This window comes from Elephantulus edwardii, unplaced genomic scaffold (assembly GCF_000299155.1).
Source record: "Elephantulus edwardii isolate Elephantulus edwardi_28Jun2011 unplaced genomic scaffold, EleEdw1.0 scaffold00063, whole genome shotgun sequence".
Classification (NCBI taxonomy): Eukaryota; Metazoa; Chordata; class Mammalia; order Macroscelidea; family Macroscelididae; genus Elephantulus; species Elephantulus edwardii.
Window position 1 is genome coordinate 14,256,161 of NW_006399813.1, and position 19,177 is coordinate 14,275,337.

At 40.3% G+C, this 19,177-nt stretch overlaps 1 protein-coding gene across 2 annotated transcripts in view; it reads right to left on the minus strand.

Moving 5' to 3' along the window:
• Window positions 1–19,177, minus strand: part of KCNH1 (potassium voltage-gated channel, subfamily H (eag-related), member 1) — a 717,114-nt gene that overhangs the window by 583,033 nt on the left and 114,904 nt on the right. For both annotated transcript variants that reach the window (XM_006887955.1, XM_006887954.1), the window contains exon 5: window positions 3,933–4,051. In XM_006887955.1, the coding sequence (XP_006888017.1) occupies window positions 3,933–4,051 (119 nt within the window). The remainder of the gene's footprint in view (window positions 1–3,932; window positions 4,052–19,177) is intronic.

Below are 19,177 nucleotides of genomic sequence, written 5' to 3' on the forward strand. Positions count from 1 at the left end.
TTTAGGAGTATAAGAAGAGTGGGTTTGCAATTTTTTTATAATTATCATTGCTTTATTTTTTATTATTTGAGTGAACATTTACAAAGCATACTGGTTTTTCATGAAATCTATACCTTTCCCCCCCATTCATTCATTATTGTAATTTTCTCCCTCCCGCCCCAATTCTAATTTCCTAACAACAACAACAACAATCCACGTGAGTCTCATCTGGTCCTTCTATCATATTCCTACTTTCCTTCTGAGCTTTGTCCTGGGAACATGTTGTCATTTTGATTCTATGTTACTCATTTTTCAAAACCTGTGTACCATGCCTCTTCTAATGTTTCTTAAACATTGAATTGAAATGTCTACTTCCCCCAGAATCTCTCTCATTGCCTGTAACCTTTTATTAGTTTTTAAAATGAGATTTCTTAGCATTTAGAGTAAATACTATGTGGAACTCATTTCTTATTTTCAAGTCCAGAGTTATCCATGTTTACCATGTTTTCACTCTATAGATTATGACCAGCAGAGTTCTATTTCTGAAGCACTGTGTAGACTGGTGGCTAAAAAATATCCGGGGATGAATTTGTACTTGAATGGTTTGAAGATGATCTCACTGGTGATGTTTTTAAGAAAATTAAGGACCAAGAACTTGAGATGGTGAGATTGGTCCTAAATACTCTGTTTAAACATTCATTCAGTAAGTTTTAGTATGTTAGGTTTACACACAAACAATGGGTTTGCAATTTTAAATCAAGTGGTTGTGGTTGTCAGTGATGATTTACAAAGACCCTATTAATAATAGATCAAAAGCTATCTTGCACCATCCTTCTGATTGCTGACATGCTTAAGCCCCTTATTACAGTCACTGTATCAATCTATCTTCCTGAGACTCTTTTTCTCTTTCTCTGACCCTCCACCTTTCTCAGCATGATGTCTCTTTTCAAGGACTGGCCCGACCTGACAACATGCCTAAAATATGTGGGACAAAGTTTCACCTTCCTTGCCTCTAAGGAATACCTTGGTTGTACTTCTTCCAAGACAAACTTGTTTGTTCTTTTGACAATCCATGGGACAGTCAACACTTCTCTCCAATGCCACAATCCAAAGGCATCAATTCTTCTGTCATCCTTGTTCATTGTTAAAAGCTTCAGATGCATGGAAAGCAATTAAAAAGTCCATTGCTTGAACTGGGTGCATCTTGGTTTTCAATATAACATTAGTGCTCTTTCACACTTTAGAGAGATCTTTGACAGCAGATTATCCCAGTGCAACATGTCTTTTGATTTCTTGATTGTTAACTTCCATGGATGTTGATTGTGGACCCAAGTAAAATTAAATCTTTGACAACTTTAACCTTTTCTTCATTTATCATGATATTGTCTATTGATCCAGTTGTGGAAATTGTTTTCTTGATGCTGAGATCTAACCCAAGTTGAAGACTGCATATTTTTATGTTCTGCAGTAAATGCTTCAAGTCTTCTTTACTCTCTAAAACAAGGTTGTGTCGCATATGTAATTCAGGTTGTTGGTGAGTTTTCTCCAATTCTGATTCATATAGTCTAGCTTCTCAAATCATTTGCCAGGCATACCGATTGACTAAGTATCAAGTCAGACTATCTAGAGAAAATGGCATCTGAGCAGACCTGTAGAGTTCAGTGGGTATAATATGAAGATGCTGGTCATTTAGATCTCTGTAAGAACCAGTTCTATGTATTTGAGAATGATAAGGAAAACAGTGCAGCTGGTTAAAGTAAGCGAGAAGTGAACTGAGTAGTTTGCTTTATTAACCAAAAGAAGAAGCAGAAAAAAATCAGACTGAACTGGGAAGCATATTTTTAGTTCTCTATCTATTAAAAGCTGAGTACACATCACGATAAAAAAAAATGGTGTAACAATCATCCCAAAGATCTCTTCTCCAACATGATATGAATGAACACTTTCTATCCCCATTGTTGGAAAAAGCTTCTGGCTGACATCAGGAGACCATCTGTACCGAATTCATGAATCAATCAGAGCACATGTTCATGCACTCACTGGGAGCCCTACCATGCTGGAAGCTGCTCCCTGAGGGACAGGGAAGCTAGGCATCTAGCCAGAGGGATCCCAGTATCCAAGCACAACAGAAGACAGATGGACTGCTACCAGGCAGAGGGATAGTATATGCTGTCTTAGAGTAAGATGGAGGTTTGCTTTGTGTAGCTTATTATAATGCCTCAGTTATTATCAATTGATTCTCTGAAGAAGTGAAGGCCAGACACCATTGAAGATGGAGAATAGTAACCTGGGTGCATTCGAAAACCTACTGCTATCAAGTCGATTCTGATTCATGAAGACTAAAGAATAGAGCGGAACTGTCTCACAGTGTTTTCAAGACTGTAAATCTTTTATACACAGACTGCCTCACCCTTCTCTTGTGGAGCAACTAGGGAGAATCGACGATCAACTTTTCTGTTAGTGGATTAGTGCTTAACCTCTGTACCACGAGTGCTGCCTTCTCTGTTCACTAAACCTGGCAAAATACCTCATTGAAGTTTCTTGGGCTCACTTGTCCCAGAAAGAAAAAAAAGTGTCATGGCTACAATCTTTTAATTACTATTAAACTTATGAACAAGGATCCTTAATGGTACAATGGTTAAGTGTTCATCTGCTAACCTAAGGTTGTTTGTTCTAACCATCTTTAGTTAGCAGACCTGCAAAGAAAAGATGTTGCAATCTGCTTCAGTAAAGACTGTTTTGCATCATTGAGTCATAACCGACTTATAACTGACATTTCAAAGGGGTTTTCAGTGGCAGTAAATTGCATGGGAGGAAATTGCTCATCTTTCTTACATGGAGTAGCTGGTGGATTTGAACCTCAGACCTTTGTGTGGGCACTGCAATTCCTTACCGCTAAGCTATTAGAGATCCCTTTGAAATTACAGGCAAGAAAACCCTAAGGAGATGTTCTACTCTATAACATGTCGTTGCTGTATGTCAGAATTGACTCTCTGGGAACTAATAACAGGAACAAAGATTGTAAATAACAACAATTTTACTTTAAGCATATTTACCAATCTGAAGAGATGTCCATGACTATATTACATGAAGAAAAGGCAATATAACCACAGTCAATGAATGCATTGATTATTAAATGCATCCCAATACCTTAAATATGAATGTGTGATGAAATATAATTCTTAGGTTTCAGGAAATAAGATAAAATAAAATATATTGCTGACCCTCCAGTGGGCTTTCAGAGGCTGTAAACTGCATGGTAGATGACTGACCCTCTTTCTTCCAGCAAGCAGCCAGTGGATTCAAGCCACTAGAGGGGTGTCACCTTGGGGGTAGCAATTGACAACACCTACAGAGCTCCCTTGAGGAAACAGAAGACATAGAAATAAAAGAGCTGAGGAATGAATACACACACAAAACATAGTGGGGTTAAGGTGATTTTTAATTTCTACTGTTACTTCCTGTACCTTCTTTACTCATAATAGTATGTATTATTCAAATACATTTTAATAAAGAAATAAAAACCCTTAATGTAGGAAGATGCGGTCCTTAGAAGACGCTGAGCTTCTAATAAGGCTGATGGGAAAATTGGGAAATAAATAACAGAATATTTGACCAATCTTATAAGCATAATTCATGTCCCTGAATTGTACACACATGAAGACAATTGGAATAGTAAATGTGTCATTGTATATATTTATCACAGGTAAAATAAAACATCTATGTATATAGCACTTCTAACTTCTTACCTGTAATCTCAAGTGGATTGGAACACAGCAGCACCCTTTGACAAATAAAGAGCACAAGTTCAGAGGAGACAGTTCAGTCACCAAAGTGACACATCTTGGTGTGTAATTTAGTCAAGACAAGAATCCAGGAGGGCCCCAGCGCGCTAGCCCAGCGCACATACACAGATGAGTGTACTTTCAGGCCAACTGACGTCTTGCCCTTACCTCTGCCAGGCGGGAGTGTTTGTGGACATTCTCGCCTTTCTGCACACTGGGGGCCAGCTGCTGCAGGACACCCCTGCTGCTCGTCAGCGCTCTGGTCAATCGAGCAAACTTCCCCCAACCTAGAGCGCATGGGAGAAAGGAAAGACAGGTTCAAGTTCATCCCATCAGAGTATAGACATTTACATCATAAGTGACACTTTCAGCAGCAGATGTCCACCATCCTCCTGCGTGTTCTCACAACTTGTGCACAAATGCACCTTGACACACTCAAACGTGTGCAGTCATTTCCCCATGCCCTTCCCTTTAGCCTAATCACAGCCCTGCAAAGCAAGTAGGGGAAGTGTTAGTACCATTTAAATGAGGAGTCCTGCCTCTCTGTCAGCTTGTAACACTGTGGTGGCTTGTCTGTTGCCAAAATGCTAGAAGCTATGTCATTGATATTTCAAATACCAGCAGGGTGACCACAGACCTAGATGTCAGCAGAGCTTCCAGACCAAAACAGACGTGACAGAAAGGCCCAGTGAACTACTTCTGACAATTTAAGGAGAGAAAACCTTACAGCTCGCAATCAACAAAACATTGTCTAGCACACTTGCTTTTATTTTTATGCACCAACAGAAGGGAGGCCATCGTGTTTACTAAGACAGAGGGCCACTGAGGATGCTTGAAACTTTAGTGAGATGGATTAGCACAGTAGCCTTGATGTAAGTGTTCCAGTGATCAGAAATGGACACAGGACAGGCCAACATTCTGTTCTTGCTGTATACAGAGTCACCATGAGTCAGAGTCAACTTGAGGGCAGCTATCTATTTCTCCAACAAATGAAGAAAGTGGGGTACAGAGAGACAAGACAACCAGAAAGAGTCTGGAACAGATAACTCTCCTCATTCAAAGCCTTTTGCCACATACACCTGCTAACTTGTTGACACATCTCAGGCCTCAGGCTGTTCCCAGTACTCACACTCTGAACTTACAGAGACTTACCTGGTTCTGGGTTTTTTTATAGACCAATGAGTAAAATGACTATCCAATAAATTATTTTCTAAGACCAGGATTGGCTCCTGTGGATTTGGTTTAATTTGAACCAAATCCACAGGAGGAAGAAGTTCAAGCTGCTTTGAAGGAAATAGCAAAAAATAAGGCCCCAGGAATAGATGGTATACCAATTGAATTATTTCAGGTAACAAATGTTGCCCTGGATGTGCTCACCAAGTTGTGCCAAGAAATCTGGAGAACAACCACTTGGCCAACTGACTGGAAGAAATCTATATTTGTTCCCATTGCGAAGAAAGGTGACCCAACTGAGTGTGGAAACTAGAGAACAGTGTCATTGAGTTCACATGCAAGCAAGATTCTGCTGAAGATCATCCAAAAACGATTAGAACAGCACATCAGCAGAGAACTGCTGGAAGTCCAGGCTGGGTTTAGAAGGGGTCGTGGTACTAGGGATATTGTTGCTGGTGTTAGATGGATCTTGGCTGAAAGCAGAGAATACCAGAAGAATGTCTATCTGTGTTTCATTGATTATACAAAGGCATTTGACTGTGTGGATCATAAAAAACTGTGGCTGACTCTGAGAAGAATGGGAATCCCAGAACATTTAATTGTGCTAATACAAAACCTATACTTGGACCAAGAGGCAGTAGTCAGAACAGAGCAGGGTAACACTGCATGGTTCAAAATTGGGAAGGGTGTATGCCAGGGATGCATCCTGTCTCCATACCTTTACAACATGCATGCAGAGCAGATTATCCGAGAAGCTGGGCTCTATGAGGAGAATTGTGGCATCAGGATTGGTGGAAGATCTATTAACAATCTGCGTTATGCAGATGACAAAACCCTGCTTGCTGAAACTGAGGAGGACCTCATGCACTTGCTGCGAAGGGTCAAGGACTGCAGCCTTCAGTATGGACTGAGGCTCAATGTCAAGAAGACAAAGATTCTCACCACTGGACCAATTGGCAGCGTCAGGATGGATGGCGAAGAGATTGAGATTGTTCACAGCTTCAGTTTGCTCGGCTCCACAGTCAACACTCTTGGCACCAGCAGTCAGGAAATCAAAAAGCGTAGCGCGATGGGAAAGTCTGCTGTTAGGGACCTCTCTAAAGTACTCAGGAGCAACGGTGTCTCTCTGGAGACTAAGGTGCGCCTAATACAGGCCATGGTATTTGCAATCGCTTGTTATGCATCAGAGAGTTGGACAATGACTAGGGAGGACAGAAGGAGAGTGGATGCTTTTGAGCTGTGGTGCTGGAGAAGAGTATTCAATGTACCATGAACTGCCAGGAAAACATACAGATTCATCTTGGAGAGGATTAAGCCAAGGTGCTCCTTGGAGGCAAGGATTCTGGGGCTTCGTCTGACATACTTTGGACATGTTGCCAGGAGGGACGGGTCCTTGGAGAGGGACATCATGCTTGGGAGGGTGGAGGGACAGCGCAGGAGGGGAAGACCGTCTATGAGATGGATTGATTCGGTGACTGGGGTAATCGGGATGGGTGTGTCAGAGGCAGTGCGGTTGGCGCAGGATAGAGCAGGGTTTAGGGCTGTTGTGCATAGGGTCGCTATGAGTCGAAAACGACTCGACGGCACATAACAACAACAACAACAAAGGCCAGGAAAATTAGAAATGAATTCACACTCTGGATAGGTGTTTGGTGGGAAATTGCAGCCTGTTCTGAAGTGGGAATGGATGATCTGTGACAGGCCCTTTTTAAGCAAAAAACTCAAGACAGCCTAGGATTGAATTTGGTGTAAAAAAAAAAATATTACATCTGTGCCTCCAGCTTGAGACAGGCTTGCAAACAAGATGCTTAAATTTCATGGTCCTTTATTATCTCATCTGTAAAATAGAAATTAAAATATTCTATCTGTCAAAAAGAAAGGAGTTGAAACTGAGGCTGTTGAAGAACATTTAGCCTCATGGAACTATTTCCTCCAGACAGAAGGAAATAGAGGCCTCTGCCCAATTTTTTCACAGCACAACTCATAATTGGAGAAATGTGAGAGATATTTAAACCTTCTCAAAGGTCCCCCTGACACTGTCAGGTATTCAGATACCTGACACTCCCTCTGCATCAAAGTTATAACAATGGCAGTTGCCCCGTGATGTCTCTCAAAGTCTACCAGCAGTCTCAAGACCAGGTTTTGAGCTCTATAAACCTAGATTAGATTCTGGGTGCATAGCACATAACCAGAACTGCAACTATTTATACAGGACAGCTAAAAGCACAACTCAGCAATTTTTAATTTTTTTGTCCTTTTGAGTTTAGAAGAGTTCAGCACCTGACAGCAAATATCTCATCTGCCCATTTTTACCCCAGATCACCTTTTCAAGAGAGACTCAAACTTCAGAGGGCTATAGAGTTAAGCAGATGACTGGCTGATCTTCAAGAATCCTGCTCTGGGTAAATTTTGTGAACATAGCCAGAAGGGCAAATCTGTTGTTCTTCAACTTGTTCCAAAATTTCTAGGCTTTAATAAAAGCTAATGGTGCTTTCATTTCTCTTGATGCAGATAAAGGCAGAGAAATGACACTGTTGAGGCTGGCTTAAAAAGGACCTCACTGTCGTCAGGCTATAAGGGGTCCCAGTAATGTTAATGGCAGCAGACAGCACAGATACTGCAGGGTCTGCCGTGTTTCCCCTGAGGATGAGGTGTACAAATGTGCTTCTCAGTTGTGAGAACCAGGAACTAAAAAATTTTTAGCCTCTTTCAGTTAGCTTGTTTTCAGTTCTAAAGAACACTGGGGTTGCATTCTGCACAGCTTTTTAAAATCAGAAAGTATGCTCTTCGATCAGGTGTGTACAAGTTCTCACTACCACCCTAGGCTCTCCTCCTCCCCCCATTCTCTAGGAACAATGGTGAGAGGGAAATGGCAGGGCAAATGCCCTAGGTTTTGCCAACAGAGAGCACAGGCCTTGGTTTGCCAGCTGATACAGCATAAAGATATAAACTTTTCCTCAAGGAAAGGAAGGACTAGCTTCAGGGTGTTTCCTGGGGCTGTGACTACCCTCACATCTCTTTGTGAGAGTCACTGAGTCTCTTTCTACAAAGCAGCTCTTGAAGACACTGGCTCCCATCTAGCTACTGGAGGACAGAAGATGGTTAATATGTAAAAAATGGGGAAAGAATGGGCAGTGTAAAGACTCCCATCACCTTTCTTCCTGAAGAGGACAGGCTCAGCTTGTTCTGAAGAAAGAAAAAAAGATCCTCAGGGAACTGGACTAATACAGTGGCTGCAAGAATGGGTTCAGGCACAGCTGTGACTAAGAATGGCAGAGATCAGACAGCTCTGCTTTCTGTTGTAGTGGAGTTGCTGAGTCACACAATTCTAACAGCAAGTCGTCACACTCTCCTTTCTGGACTATAAAAATCCAGCTGCTGTCAAGTCAACCCCAACTCATAGCAACCCATATGTTTCAGAGCAGAATTGTGGAAGAAGTTAATGTCCATATTTTTCTTCTAAGGAACCTCACGGAAATTGAAGTCACCAACCTTTTGGTGAGAGGCCAAGATTTTAAACTTTGGTGCCACCCGGGGACTCCTAGGCTGTATAATGGGAATGGGAACCACGAGCACAATCAGATGAACAGATATATTTATTCATCCACTTGTTGATTCTCTAAATGTAAAATGTGTAAATGAGGCACAGGTTATGAACTGGAGATCCTGAGATTAGTAAGACCTTGCCTCCAAGAATACTCACTTCTTTAGGGAAAATTGGCAAATATATATTTTAAAAAAAGAATGCTATGGTAAGCTCATTCTGGTGAATGAGTAAGGAAATGTGCCGCCAACCCAAATGTGTAAGGTATATGGTTCAAATCCACCGTGTACTCCATAGGATAGAGAAGAGTAATCACCTCCCATGTGTTTTACTGCTTCTGAAAACCCACCAGAGGGTCAGCTATGGGTCAGTTCCAACTTGACAGTACACACAGCAGCACAGTAAGCTAGGTTCAATCACAACAATGACGACAGGGTGTGATAACCAAGCCTGTCTGGAGAAGCATAAGGAATTTAAGTGGAAGAGTCAGGAAGGACTCCCCAGAGGAGGGGAACTCAAGTGCATCATCTTTATACCAACCTATGATAATAGAGATAAAATGTTAATGTTTGAGAAAAGGAGAGGAGAGTCTGTTAACTTGCATCCACTAGACTCAATCTTACAAAATGAGTGAAATATCTCAGTCACAGAAGGACAAATACTGCATAATATCACTGTTATAAAGCCGTACTGATATAGGCGGTTGGGGAGAAACTAGGAAAAGAGTGGACAGAAAATGGATATGGCATTGGAATAGATGAGGGAAAGAACTGTTTAAAAGGAATATATGATTAGGCATATATGACAACAGTCCAGAATAAGAGGTGCAGTGCAAAGTGGACTGGGGGAGGAGGAAAGGAGGAGAAGGGAGCAAATTGTGGAACAATGAATGAATATTTTTTAAAAAGAAAGTGAACTGGAAGAGGGGAGAGAAAAGAGGAGGGAAGAAATTACACAGCAATGAATGAATAAAAACCCAACTTTTCTGTAAACTTTCGTTAACATCACAATTTTTTTTAAAATGTCTATGCCAAAGGAAGACACACGGAAAGAGTAAAGCCTGTCAGTTAAAACGGCTTGTGCTCAATCCTGAGCAGCCTCACCCTGTGGCCTCTAGAGTTTTACAATCCTTCTCTTGTTTGCATTGTGCTAAGTTTAACTATGAGCTTAGAAGTAATACACAGATCTCTAAAAATCAATTTGCTCCTTTAATATGGGGTTTTTTGGTGGGGTAAGAGAAAAAACAAGGGGTGACTCATCTTTTGGTGAACAATTTAGAGAGAAGACTCTGAGCCTTACAGTCTAATTCTCTCTACCCACTTGTCCAAGCCTTCTGGCTCAGAAGAGAGACAGGGACAAAGAAAAGTATCATGCAGCCCACTCCCAATTATCCATAATAACAGAAAAGCAGGAGATAAAGAACAAATGATACCCCTGCAGCATCAGGGATTCTCATTTTAGCCAAAAATCCCCACCTACTCTCTCATCCAGCCTTTAAATAAATAGTCTTTTGCCAGCACACACATGCACACACACCTCCCTGTTCCCCACGAGCTCTTGTTGTTGTAATTAGGTACCATCAGATCATTTCTGACTCATAGTGACCTTATATAGAATGGGACAAAACACTGTCTAAGCGTACATGATCCTCACAACAACGTTATGTTTGAGCCTGTCCTTGCCAAACAGCAAGTCTAGCTCTGCTTTTATTCCTTGCTTCACACACTGTCTGTGAACACTCTTTATTAGCTAGGAACGGAATTAGTCAGAAGGTAGACAGCCAAAACTGAAGGTAAGGGAAAGTCAGTGGCCTGGGTAATAAAAAAATAAAAATACATTGCCAGAATTGACTTATTAAATGAAAGGGGAGGCTCCAGGAGCATTGCTGGGGCCCCTCACCTGTGCCTGAGGCTATCTGGGGAGAAAAACAATTACCCTGTGTCAGATGCTCCCATCATTTATCACTTTGTGGGCTGTCAATCACAAACTGACTTCACTTGTCACTATTTGGATGCATCCCACCCCAATTCTCTTAAGTATCACAGTTAGGCGATACATGATCATAGAAAGCAAAGCAATTTTAAAGACATGCTGAGCATAATTTACTTAAAAAAAAAAGACTAATCTGATTGTAGTAAAACATCTTGTGGTCTCAAACCAAAGAGCAATTAGCCAGGGATTAACTGGAATCTTGGACTAGAACCCATGGTTCAAACTCAGCAGCTATTCCCAAAGAGACAGATGGGGCAGTCTGCTCACCTAAAGATTTACAACCTAGTTGACATTCTACTCTGTCTTAGAGAGATGTGATGAGTTAAACTCAACTTGACAGCAATGAGTTTTAGTCACATTATCCATTCTTCTTATCATCCACTTATTATCCACTCTTCCATTGCGTCTCAAAACTGAACTGTAAGCATGCCTGAATCGGCAAGCCTCTTATGACTCTTAATGCTGACTGAGCTGTGCACTAACCAGTGGGCTGGATCCTGGATCTGCTGGAAGTGAAGCTCGGAAAGCACAACCAATGAGAAAATGGCAACTCAGGAGAATAACGCAGCCACATGGCAGAATATTTCTTTAATCTGGATTTGGTTAGATTGTAGTCAGAACTGAAGTTTACAGACTTAACCTACCAAGGCTTAGAAAATTAGCACACTCTTCCACCATAAACAGACTGGTATAAAATTTGACCTTGTCCTAAGCCCATCACCAAATCAACATAGGTCAGGGGCACAATGACATGACCAATAGAAGGCTCTGAGCACTGCAACCATGACATCTACAATGGACAGGCTAATAAAGTGGTATCTTTCAGGAGGGAGTAAGCTTGATCCTCTAGCAATGTTTCCATAGTAAGGGCTAAAGATTTGCACACAGCTCATTAAGGTTCCTTTATCTCACCTTCACTAAAATTCTTCTATCATGGAAATACATTACTGGGTTAGGTTAAATGAAGCAGAGCATTTTATTCCTGGAAAATAAGCCTAAGTAAATCTCACAACATCATAGTGACTTATCTCTCCTGTCAAGTTTCATGAGAAACATATACAGATCTCTATGTGAAATGTTCTCTTCTGGTTATACCTTTGCTAGTAAACACTACTTGTCTGGCATCTTAAAATGTTATAGTAATGGTGAAACAAAGCACTCCAATTCCACCACATCATGTATCTTACATTTTAAAGAAAAAAACATCAAAAGCAGATGTCAAAATATCTGATTGCCTTTGGAATAACATCTATGACTTTGTTAGGTTAAAAAAAAAAAAGAAAAAAAGACTAAACAAGCAGGCAGAATAGTAATGCTGTTGATGCTGTTATGTGCCGTAGAGTTTCTTGCGACTCATAGAGACCCTATGTACAAGAACTTTAAATCCTGTTTTGTCCTGTGCCAATCTCACTATCCCAGTCACTGAATCAATCCACCTCATAGAGGGTCTTCCTCTCCTGAGCTGTCCCTCCACCCTCCCAAGCATGACATCCCTCTCTGGTCCCTCCTTGCAACATGTCCAAAGTATGTCAGATGATGCCTCAGAATCTTTGTCTCCATGGAGCAGCCTGGCTTCACTCTCCACAAGACAAACTTATTTGTTTGCCTAGCAGTCCATGGTATATTCAATACTCTTCTCCAGCACCACAGCTCAAAGGCATCAATTCTCCTTTTAGCATCCCTAGTCAATATTCAGCTCTCTGACATATAGCACACAATTGCAAATACTATGGGCTGGATCAAGCACACCTTAGTCTCCAAACTGACATTGTTGCTCTTCAATACTCTGGAGAGGTCCCTAAGAGCTACTTTCCCAAGGCAATTCATCTCTTGATTTCCTGGCTGCTGGTACTAAGAGTGTTGATTGTGGAGTCAAGTAAACTAAAACTGTTAACAATGTCAATCTCTTCATCTTCCATAATGATGATTCTTCCCCAAATTTTTCTAGTATCAACTCATTCTTTTTGGCACAGTGATTCTGTGTATTTCTTCCATCTTCTTTTGATGTTTCCTCGATCATTCAAGATTTTGCCCATAGTATCTTTCAGTATTGCAGCTCAAGTCTTGAATATTTTTTTTCCGTTCTTTCAGCTTGAGTGATGTTGAGTGACTTCTATTCTATTCTCTGACTCCAGTTCTTCATACATTTCATTAAAATATTCTGCTTTGTCTTCTCACACTGCCCTTTGAAATCTTCAGTTCAGCTCTTTTACTTGCTATCTTCTCCTTTTTTTAGCTTCTCAATGCTCATATGAAATTTTCAAAGTCTCTTCTGATACTGATTTTCATTTTTTTTTTATATTCTGTGTTTGCAATGACCTTTTGCTCTCTTCATGAATGATATCTTTCATGTTATCCCACAATTCTTCTCATCCTCAGTCACTGGTGTTCAATACCTCAAATCTGTTCTTTTTAAAGAAAAGATTGTTAAACCTAACTGGGATAGACTCAAGATTGTGTTTTGGTTCCTGTGGACTAGTTTTCATTTGCTTAAACTTCAATTTAAACTTACACATGAGTAATTGATGGTTTGGTCCACAATCTGGTTTTGACTGCTGATACTGTATTTCTCTAATGATTCTTTCTCCAGATTTTTGGAGAAATATGGAGACCAACCACTTGGCCAACTGACTGGAAGAGATCTATATTTGTTCCCATTCCAAAGAAGGGTGAACCAACAGAGTGTGGAAACTACAGAACTATATCATTGATTTCACATGCAAGCAAGATTCTATGGAAGATTATAAAAAAATGACTGGAACAGCACATCAGCAGAGAACTGCCAGAAGTCCAGGCTGGGTTTAGAAGAGGTAGTGGTACTAGCGATATTGTGGTTGATGTTAGATGGATCTTAGCTGAAAGCAGGGAATACCAGAAGAATGTCTATCTGTGTTTCATTGATTATGCAAAGGCGTGTTTGACTGTGTGGATCATAACAAACTGTGGCTGACTCTGAGAAGAATGGGAATCCCAGAATAGTTGATAGTTCTAATGCAAAACCTATACTTGGACCAACAGGCAGTCATCAGAGCAGAGCATGGTTAAAAATTGGGAAGGGAATACGCCAGGGATGTGTCCTATCTCCATACCTTTTCAACCTGTATGCAGAACAGATTATCCAAGAGGCTGGCCTCTATGAGGAGAAGTGTGGCATCAGGATTGGTGGAAGATCTATTAACAATCTGTGTTGTGCCGATGACACACCCTGCTTGCCGAAACTGAGGAGGACCTGAAATGCTTGTGGCAGAGGGTCAAGGACTGTAGCCTTCAGTATGGATTGAGGCTCAATGTCAAGGAGACAAAGATTCTCACCACTGGACCAACTGGCAGCATCAGGATAGATGGTGAAGAGATTGAGATTGTTAACAACTTTAGTCTGCTTGGCTCCACGGTCAACACTCTTGGCACCAGTAGCCAGGAAAGCAAAAAATGTATTGCAATGGGAAAGTCTGCTGTTAGGGACCTTTCCAGGGTATCGAAGAGCAATGATGTCACTGTGGAGACTGCACCTGATACAGACCATGGTCTTTGCAATCACTTGTTATGCATCAGAGAGTTGGAAAATGACTAGGGAGGACAGAAGGAGAATTGATGCCTTTGAGCTGTGGTTCTGGAGAAGAGTACTGAATGTACCATGGACTGCCAAGAAAACAGATCTATCCTGGAGAGGGTTAAACCAGGCTGCTCCTTGGAGGCAAGGATTCTGGGGCTTCATCTGACACACTTTGGACATGCTGTAAGGAGGGACAGGTCCTTGGAGAGGGACATCATGCTTGGGAGGGTGGAGGGACAGCACAAGAGGGGAAGGCCCTCTATGAGGTGGATTGATTCAGTGACTAGGATAATCGGGATGGGTGTGTCAGAGGCAGTATTATTGGCACAGGATAGAGCACGGTTTAGGGCTGTTGTACATAGGGTCGTTCTGATTTCACAAGCGATCTGATGGCACATAACAACATAACAACAATGATTCTTTATGCAGATATAGCCAATATAATTCCTGTGTAGTTCATCAGGTGAGAACCATGTGTAAAACTGCTTTTTGTATTTTTTAAAAAGCTATTTAGTATGAATAAATAATTGAGTGCACAAAATTCAATCATTTTATCATCAGTCTCATTTCTGTCAACCAAGCTCCAACTTTCTGACTACATTTCCTTATTCATTGTTTTCAAAAAGCAAAGAATACCAGAAGAATGTCTATTTGTGTTTTACTGACTAAACAAAAGCATTTATTATGTGGACCATAGCAAATCATGGTTAACACTAAAAAGAATGGGAATCCCAGAATACTCAATTATGCTCACAAAAAAAAAATCTCTATATAGATCAAAAAACGGTTGTCCACATAAAGAAATGCTCAAAATCACTGGCAGTAAGAGAGATGCAAATCAAAACCACAATGAGATACCACCTCACCCCAGTAGCAGTGGCAAAGTTTAACAGGACAGCAAGTAATAAATGTTAAAGAGTATGGAGAGAGAGGAATTCTTATATTGTTGGTGGTATTGTAAAATGGTACAACCATTCTAGAAGGCAGTTTGGTGCTTCCTCAGAAAGCTGAACATAGAAATTCCATATGACCCAGCTATTCCACTAGTTGGAATATACCCCAAGAAAATGAGAACTGAGGCACAAATGGAGACTTGTACACCAATGTTCATAGTAGCATTATTTACCATCACAAGAACATGGAAACATCCCATACGTCCAACAACAATTGAATGGATTGAGAAATTATGGTACATTCACAGAGTGGAATACTACGCAGCACACAGGAGCAATGATTTTGTAAATCACTACCTAACTTGGGAGGGACTGGAGAGCACTGTGCTAAGTGAACTGTCCATAAGGACAAATAACTGTATAAGACCATTATTGTAGAATGTGTATGAGGATCCAAGGTGGGGAAAGAGGGGAACAGAGGGGTGAGGATAAACAGGGGTGGGATGGTTAATTATAGGGTCACACAATTTGATGGGTGGAGGGAGGGACGGGTAAAAGAAATGGAAAGATCCAGTGTGAAAAGCAATGTATACAGACTTTGTAAGCCCCAATATAAAATAATTTAAAAAAAAAAAGCTGTTGTCCAAATGGAGCAAAGGAACACTGTATGGTTTAAAATCAGAAAGGGTGTGTGTCAGGGATGTATATTTTCTCCAAACCTATTCAATCTGTATTTTGAGAAAATCATTCAGAAAGCTAGATTCTATGAAGAGGAGTGTGGGATCAGGATAAAAGGAAGCATTAAGAACTTGCATTATGCAGATGACACCACCTTGCTTCCTGAAAGTAAGAAGGATATGAAATACTTGCTGCAGAAGATCAAGGACTACAGTCTTCAGTATGGATTACATCTCAACATCATGAAAACAATAGTCCTCACCATAGGATGAACAGTAAATATCATGAAAGATGGAAAAATAATTGAAGCTGTCAATTATTTGATCTTGCCTGTAACAATGATCAACATCCTTGATAACTGCAGTCAGAAAATCAATTGCTTTGGGCAATTCCATTCTCACAGACCTCTCCAAAATACTGAAAAGTAATGATGTTATTTTGAAGACTAGCGTGTACCTGATTCAGTCTTCTCATCACCTGCTATGCATCAGAAAGCTGGACAATGAATAAGGGTGACAGGAGAATAAATTATGTCTTTGAATTGTGATGTTGGAGAAGAGTATTGAGTATCTCATGGACTGTCAAAAGATAAAATATGTCTTAGAAAGAGTGAAGGCAGGATGCTCCCTGGAGGTAAAGATGACAAAGATTAAAAAGATAGAGTCAGCAAAGGAAAGGAAGACCTCCAGTAAGAGGGATTGACATCCTGACTATAACAATAGGCTCTAGTATGTCAGAGATGATAAGGATGGCACAGGACGGAGCAGGGTTCAAGTTTGTTGTTCATAAGGTCACTATGAGTCATACTCAATGGCATCTAACAATGACAACAACAATAATTAAACTCTCATATGCACCAAAAAACTTCTCCAAAAGAGTAAAAAAAAAAATCTACAGACTAAGGAGAAATTTTACAATAATGTACATGACAAGGGATTAATCTCTAAAATGGATAGAAAATTCAACATCTCAACAATAAAAATCCAATTTAAAAATTGAGGAGAAAACATAAAAAAACACTTCACTAAAGAAGATATACAGATGGCCAAAAAACATAAAAAAATGCTTATTCTCATTAGCCTTTACAGCTGTAAATCAAACTAACAGCAAGATGCCATAGTTATTTTTTTGCATAGTTATTTTTAAATAGAAAACAGAAAATGTTGCTGAGGACATAAAAAGATAGGAACTTTCATATATTGCTAGGAAGGCTATAAAAATGGTTTAACCACTTTGATAAACAGTATGGTTTTTTCTTTAAAAAGTTGGAAATAGACATATCTTATAATCCAGCTATTCCACTAATAAGTATATACTCTAGAAAAATAAAGCATAGCACAAATAGATACTCATCTATGTTCATACAACCTAAATGCCTATCAGTGAATATTGCTGTTGTGTACAGTTGAGTCTGAACTGATTCATAGATCCAGTGGGTTTTCAGAGACTGAAACCAAATAGGAGGAGACTATCCATTTTTCTCCTGCAGAGCAGCTGGTGGATACATGCAAGTCTTTACAACTAGGCCACTAGAGCTCCTTATCAATAGATGGATAGATAAATAAAATTATGGTACATATAAACATTGGAATACTATATGACATTAAAAACAATGAAGGTTCCATGAAATACCTTATGTAAAAGTGTCTAAAGAGCTGAAAATGGGACAAGAGGGAACAGGGCCATGAATATCTCTCTGAAAGTGCCAGAAGGAGAGAGAATAGCACTGCCTCTCACCACCCTAAAGCAGAAAGCATATATAGGGCTCAGAGCCCAGCCCCATGCTGCCTCTAAAGCCACAACAGCAGCAAGAGGCTCATTTATACATTGCTGACTCACAGATTCTCAGTTGTGGTACTGTGTATGATTTTATTTTTTTAAGGGAAGTAACTGAGAGAGTGGGGAAGCCAAAGAATATCCCACAGTGTAAGCCCAGGTTTAGTAAAAGTCTCAGTTCAGTTCAATAACACATATTCAGGAAGCCTCTTGTTTTCTCAATCATCTAGCAAAGTTTGCCTCAAAGCAGTTACAAATCAGCTTCTCCATCAACCATTCAGCAAGGACAGAAAAACCTGTATTTGTGGCCAAGACAAATACAAGAAGCAGAAAGTCACACCTTGCCACAGTTTCTCCACAGCAATGCCACAGCCTCTCTATCATCATCACCTCGGTGTCACCATCAGGGTTTTATTTCAATCCCACCCATGTCTTCCTCACCTCAATCTTGCTACTAAGTGTGGGAAGCACTCTTGCTCTCATCCTAGTCCCATACCTATCGATAATTTGCAAGACTACATGTTGACAGTAAGGTGGCTGGAGACCAGAGCAGGCCTAACATAATGGCTAAAAAAAGCCAACTTTTAGGCTAACAACACACATGGACAAATGTGGAGGACACCATGGTGAGTAAAATAATTCAATCACAAAAACAGGAAATATTGTATGAGTTCACTGCATGTCAGATAAGGAACTTATATCTAGAATTTATAAAATACTCAAGCACCACAACAATATAAAGGTAAATAACCCAATTGAAAAATGGACACAGGATGTGAAGAGACACTTCAGCAAAGAAAATATTCAGATGGCAAACAAATACATGAAGAAATGTTCAAAATCCCTAGCTCTAAGAGAGATGTAAATCAAAACAACTATGAGATATCATCTCACCCCAGTAAGAATAGCAAAATTTAATGGAACAGCAAACAACAAATGCTGGTGAGGTTGCAAGAAACTGGAACATTTATTCACTGTTGGTGGGAGTGTATCATGATGCAACCATTATGGAAGGTGGTATGGCACTTTCTCAAAAAGTTGCAAATAGAAATACCATTTGACCCAGCAATTCCATTACTTGGAATATACCCCAAAGAAACCATAACCACCACCCAAGCAAACATAGACACACCCATGTTTATCACAGTTTTGTTCACAATAGCAAGGAGTTGGAAACAACCTAAGTGCCCATCAACAAACAAATGGATAGAGAAGCTTTGGTATATTCATACGATGGAATACTACATTGCATTGAAACAGAAGGAACTCATGAAATATTATTAATAATGGGTGACCCTGGAAGGCATTATGCTGAGTGAAATATCTCAGACACAAAAGGAAAAATACTGCATAGTGCCACTGTTGTAAAACAGGACTGATATCGGGGTTAGGAGGAGACTGAGAAAGATGGGATAAATTATGTATACTGCATTGAAACAGAGGGAAACTGTTTAAAATGGATATATGATTAGGTATTATTGTTATACACAGGAGAGGAAGATCCTTGATGAGATGGATTGATTCAGTGACTGGGGTAATAATGGAGGCAGATGTGTCAGAGATGATGAGATTGGCACAGGATAGGGCAGTGTTTAGGGGTGTTGTACATAGGGTCGTTATGAGTCACAGGCTACTCGACAGCACATAACAACAATAACAACATTATTGTTATGACAGGGGTCCAGAAGGAAGGATGCATAGTGGAGTGGACTTGGGAGGGAGGGATTGTATAACAATGAAAGAATTTTTTTTTCTACTTTCAAAGAGAAGAACGAACTGGAGGGGAGGGGTGGGAAGGAAGAAA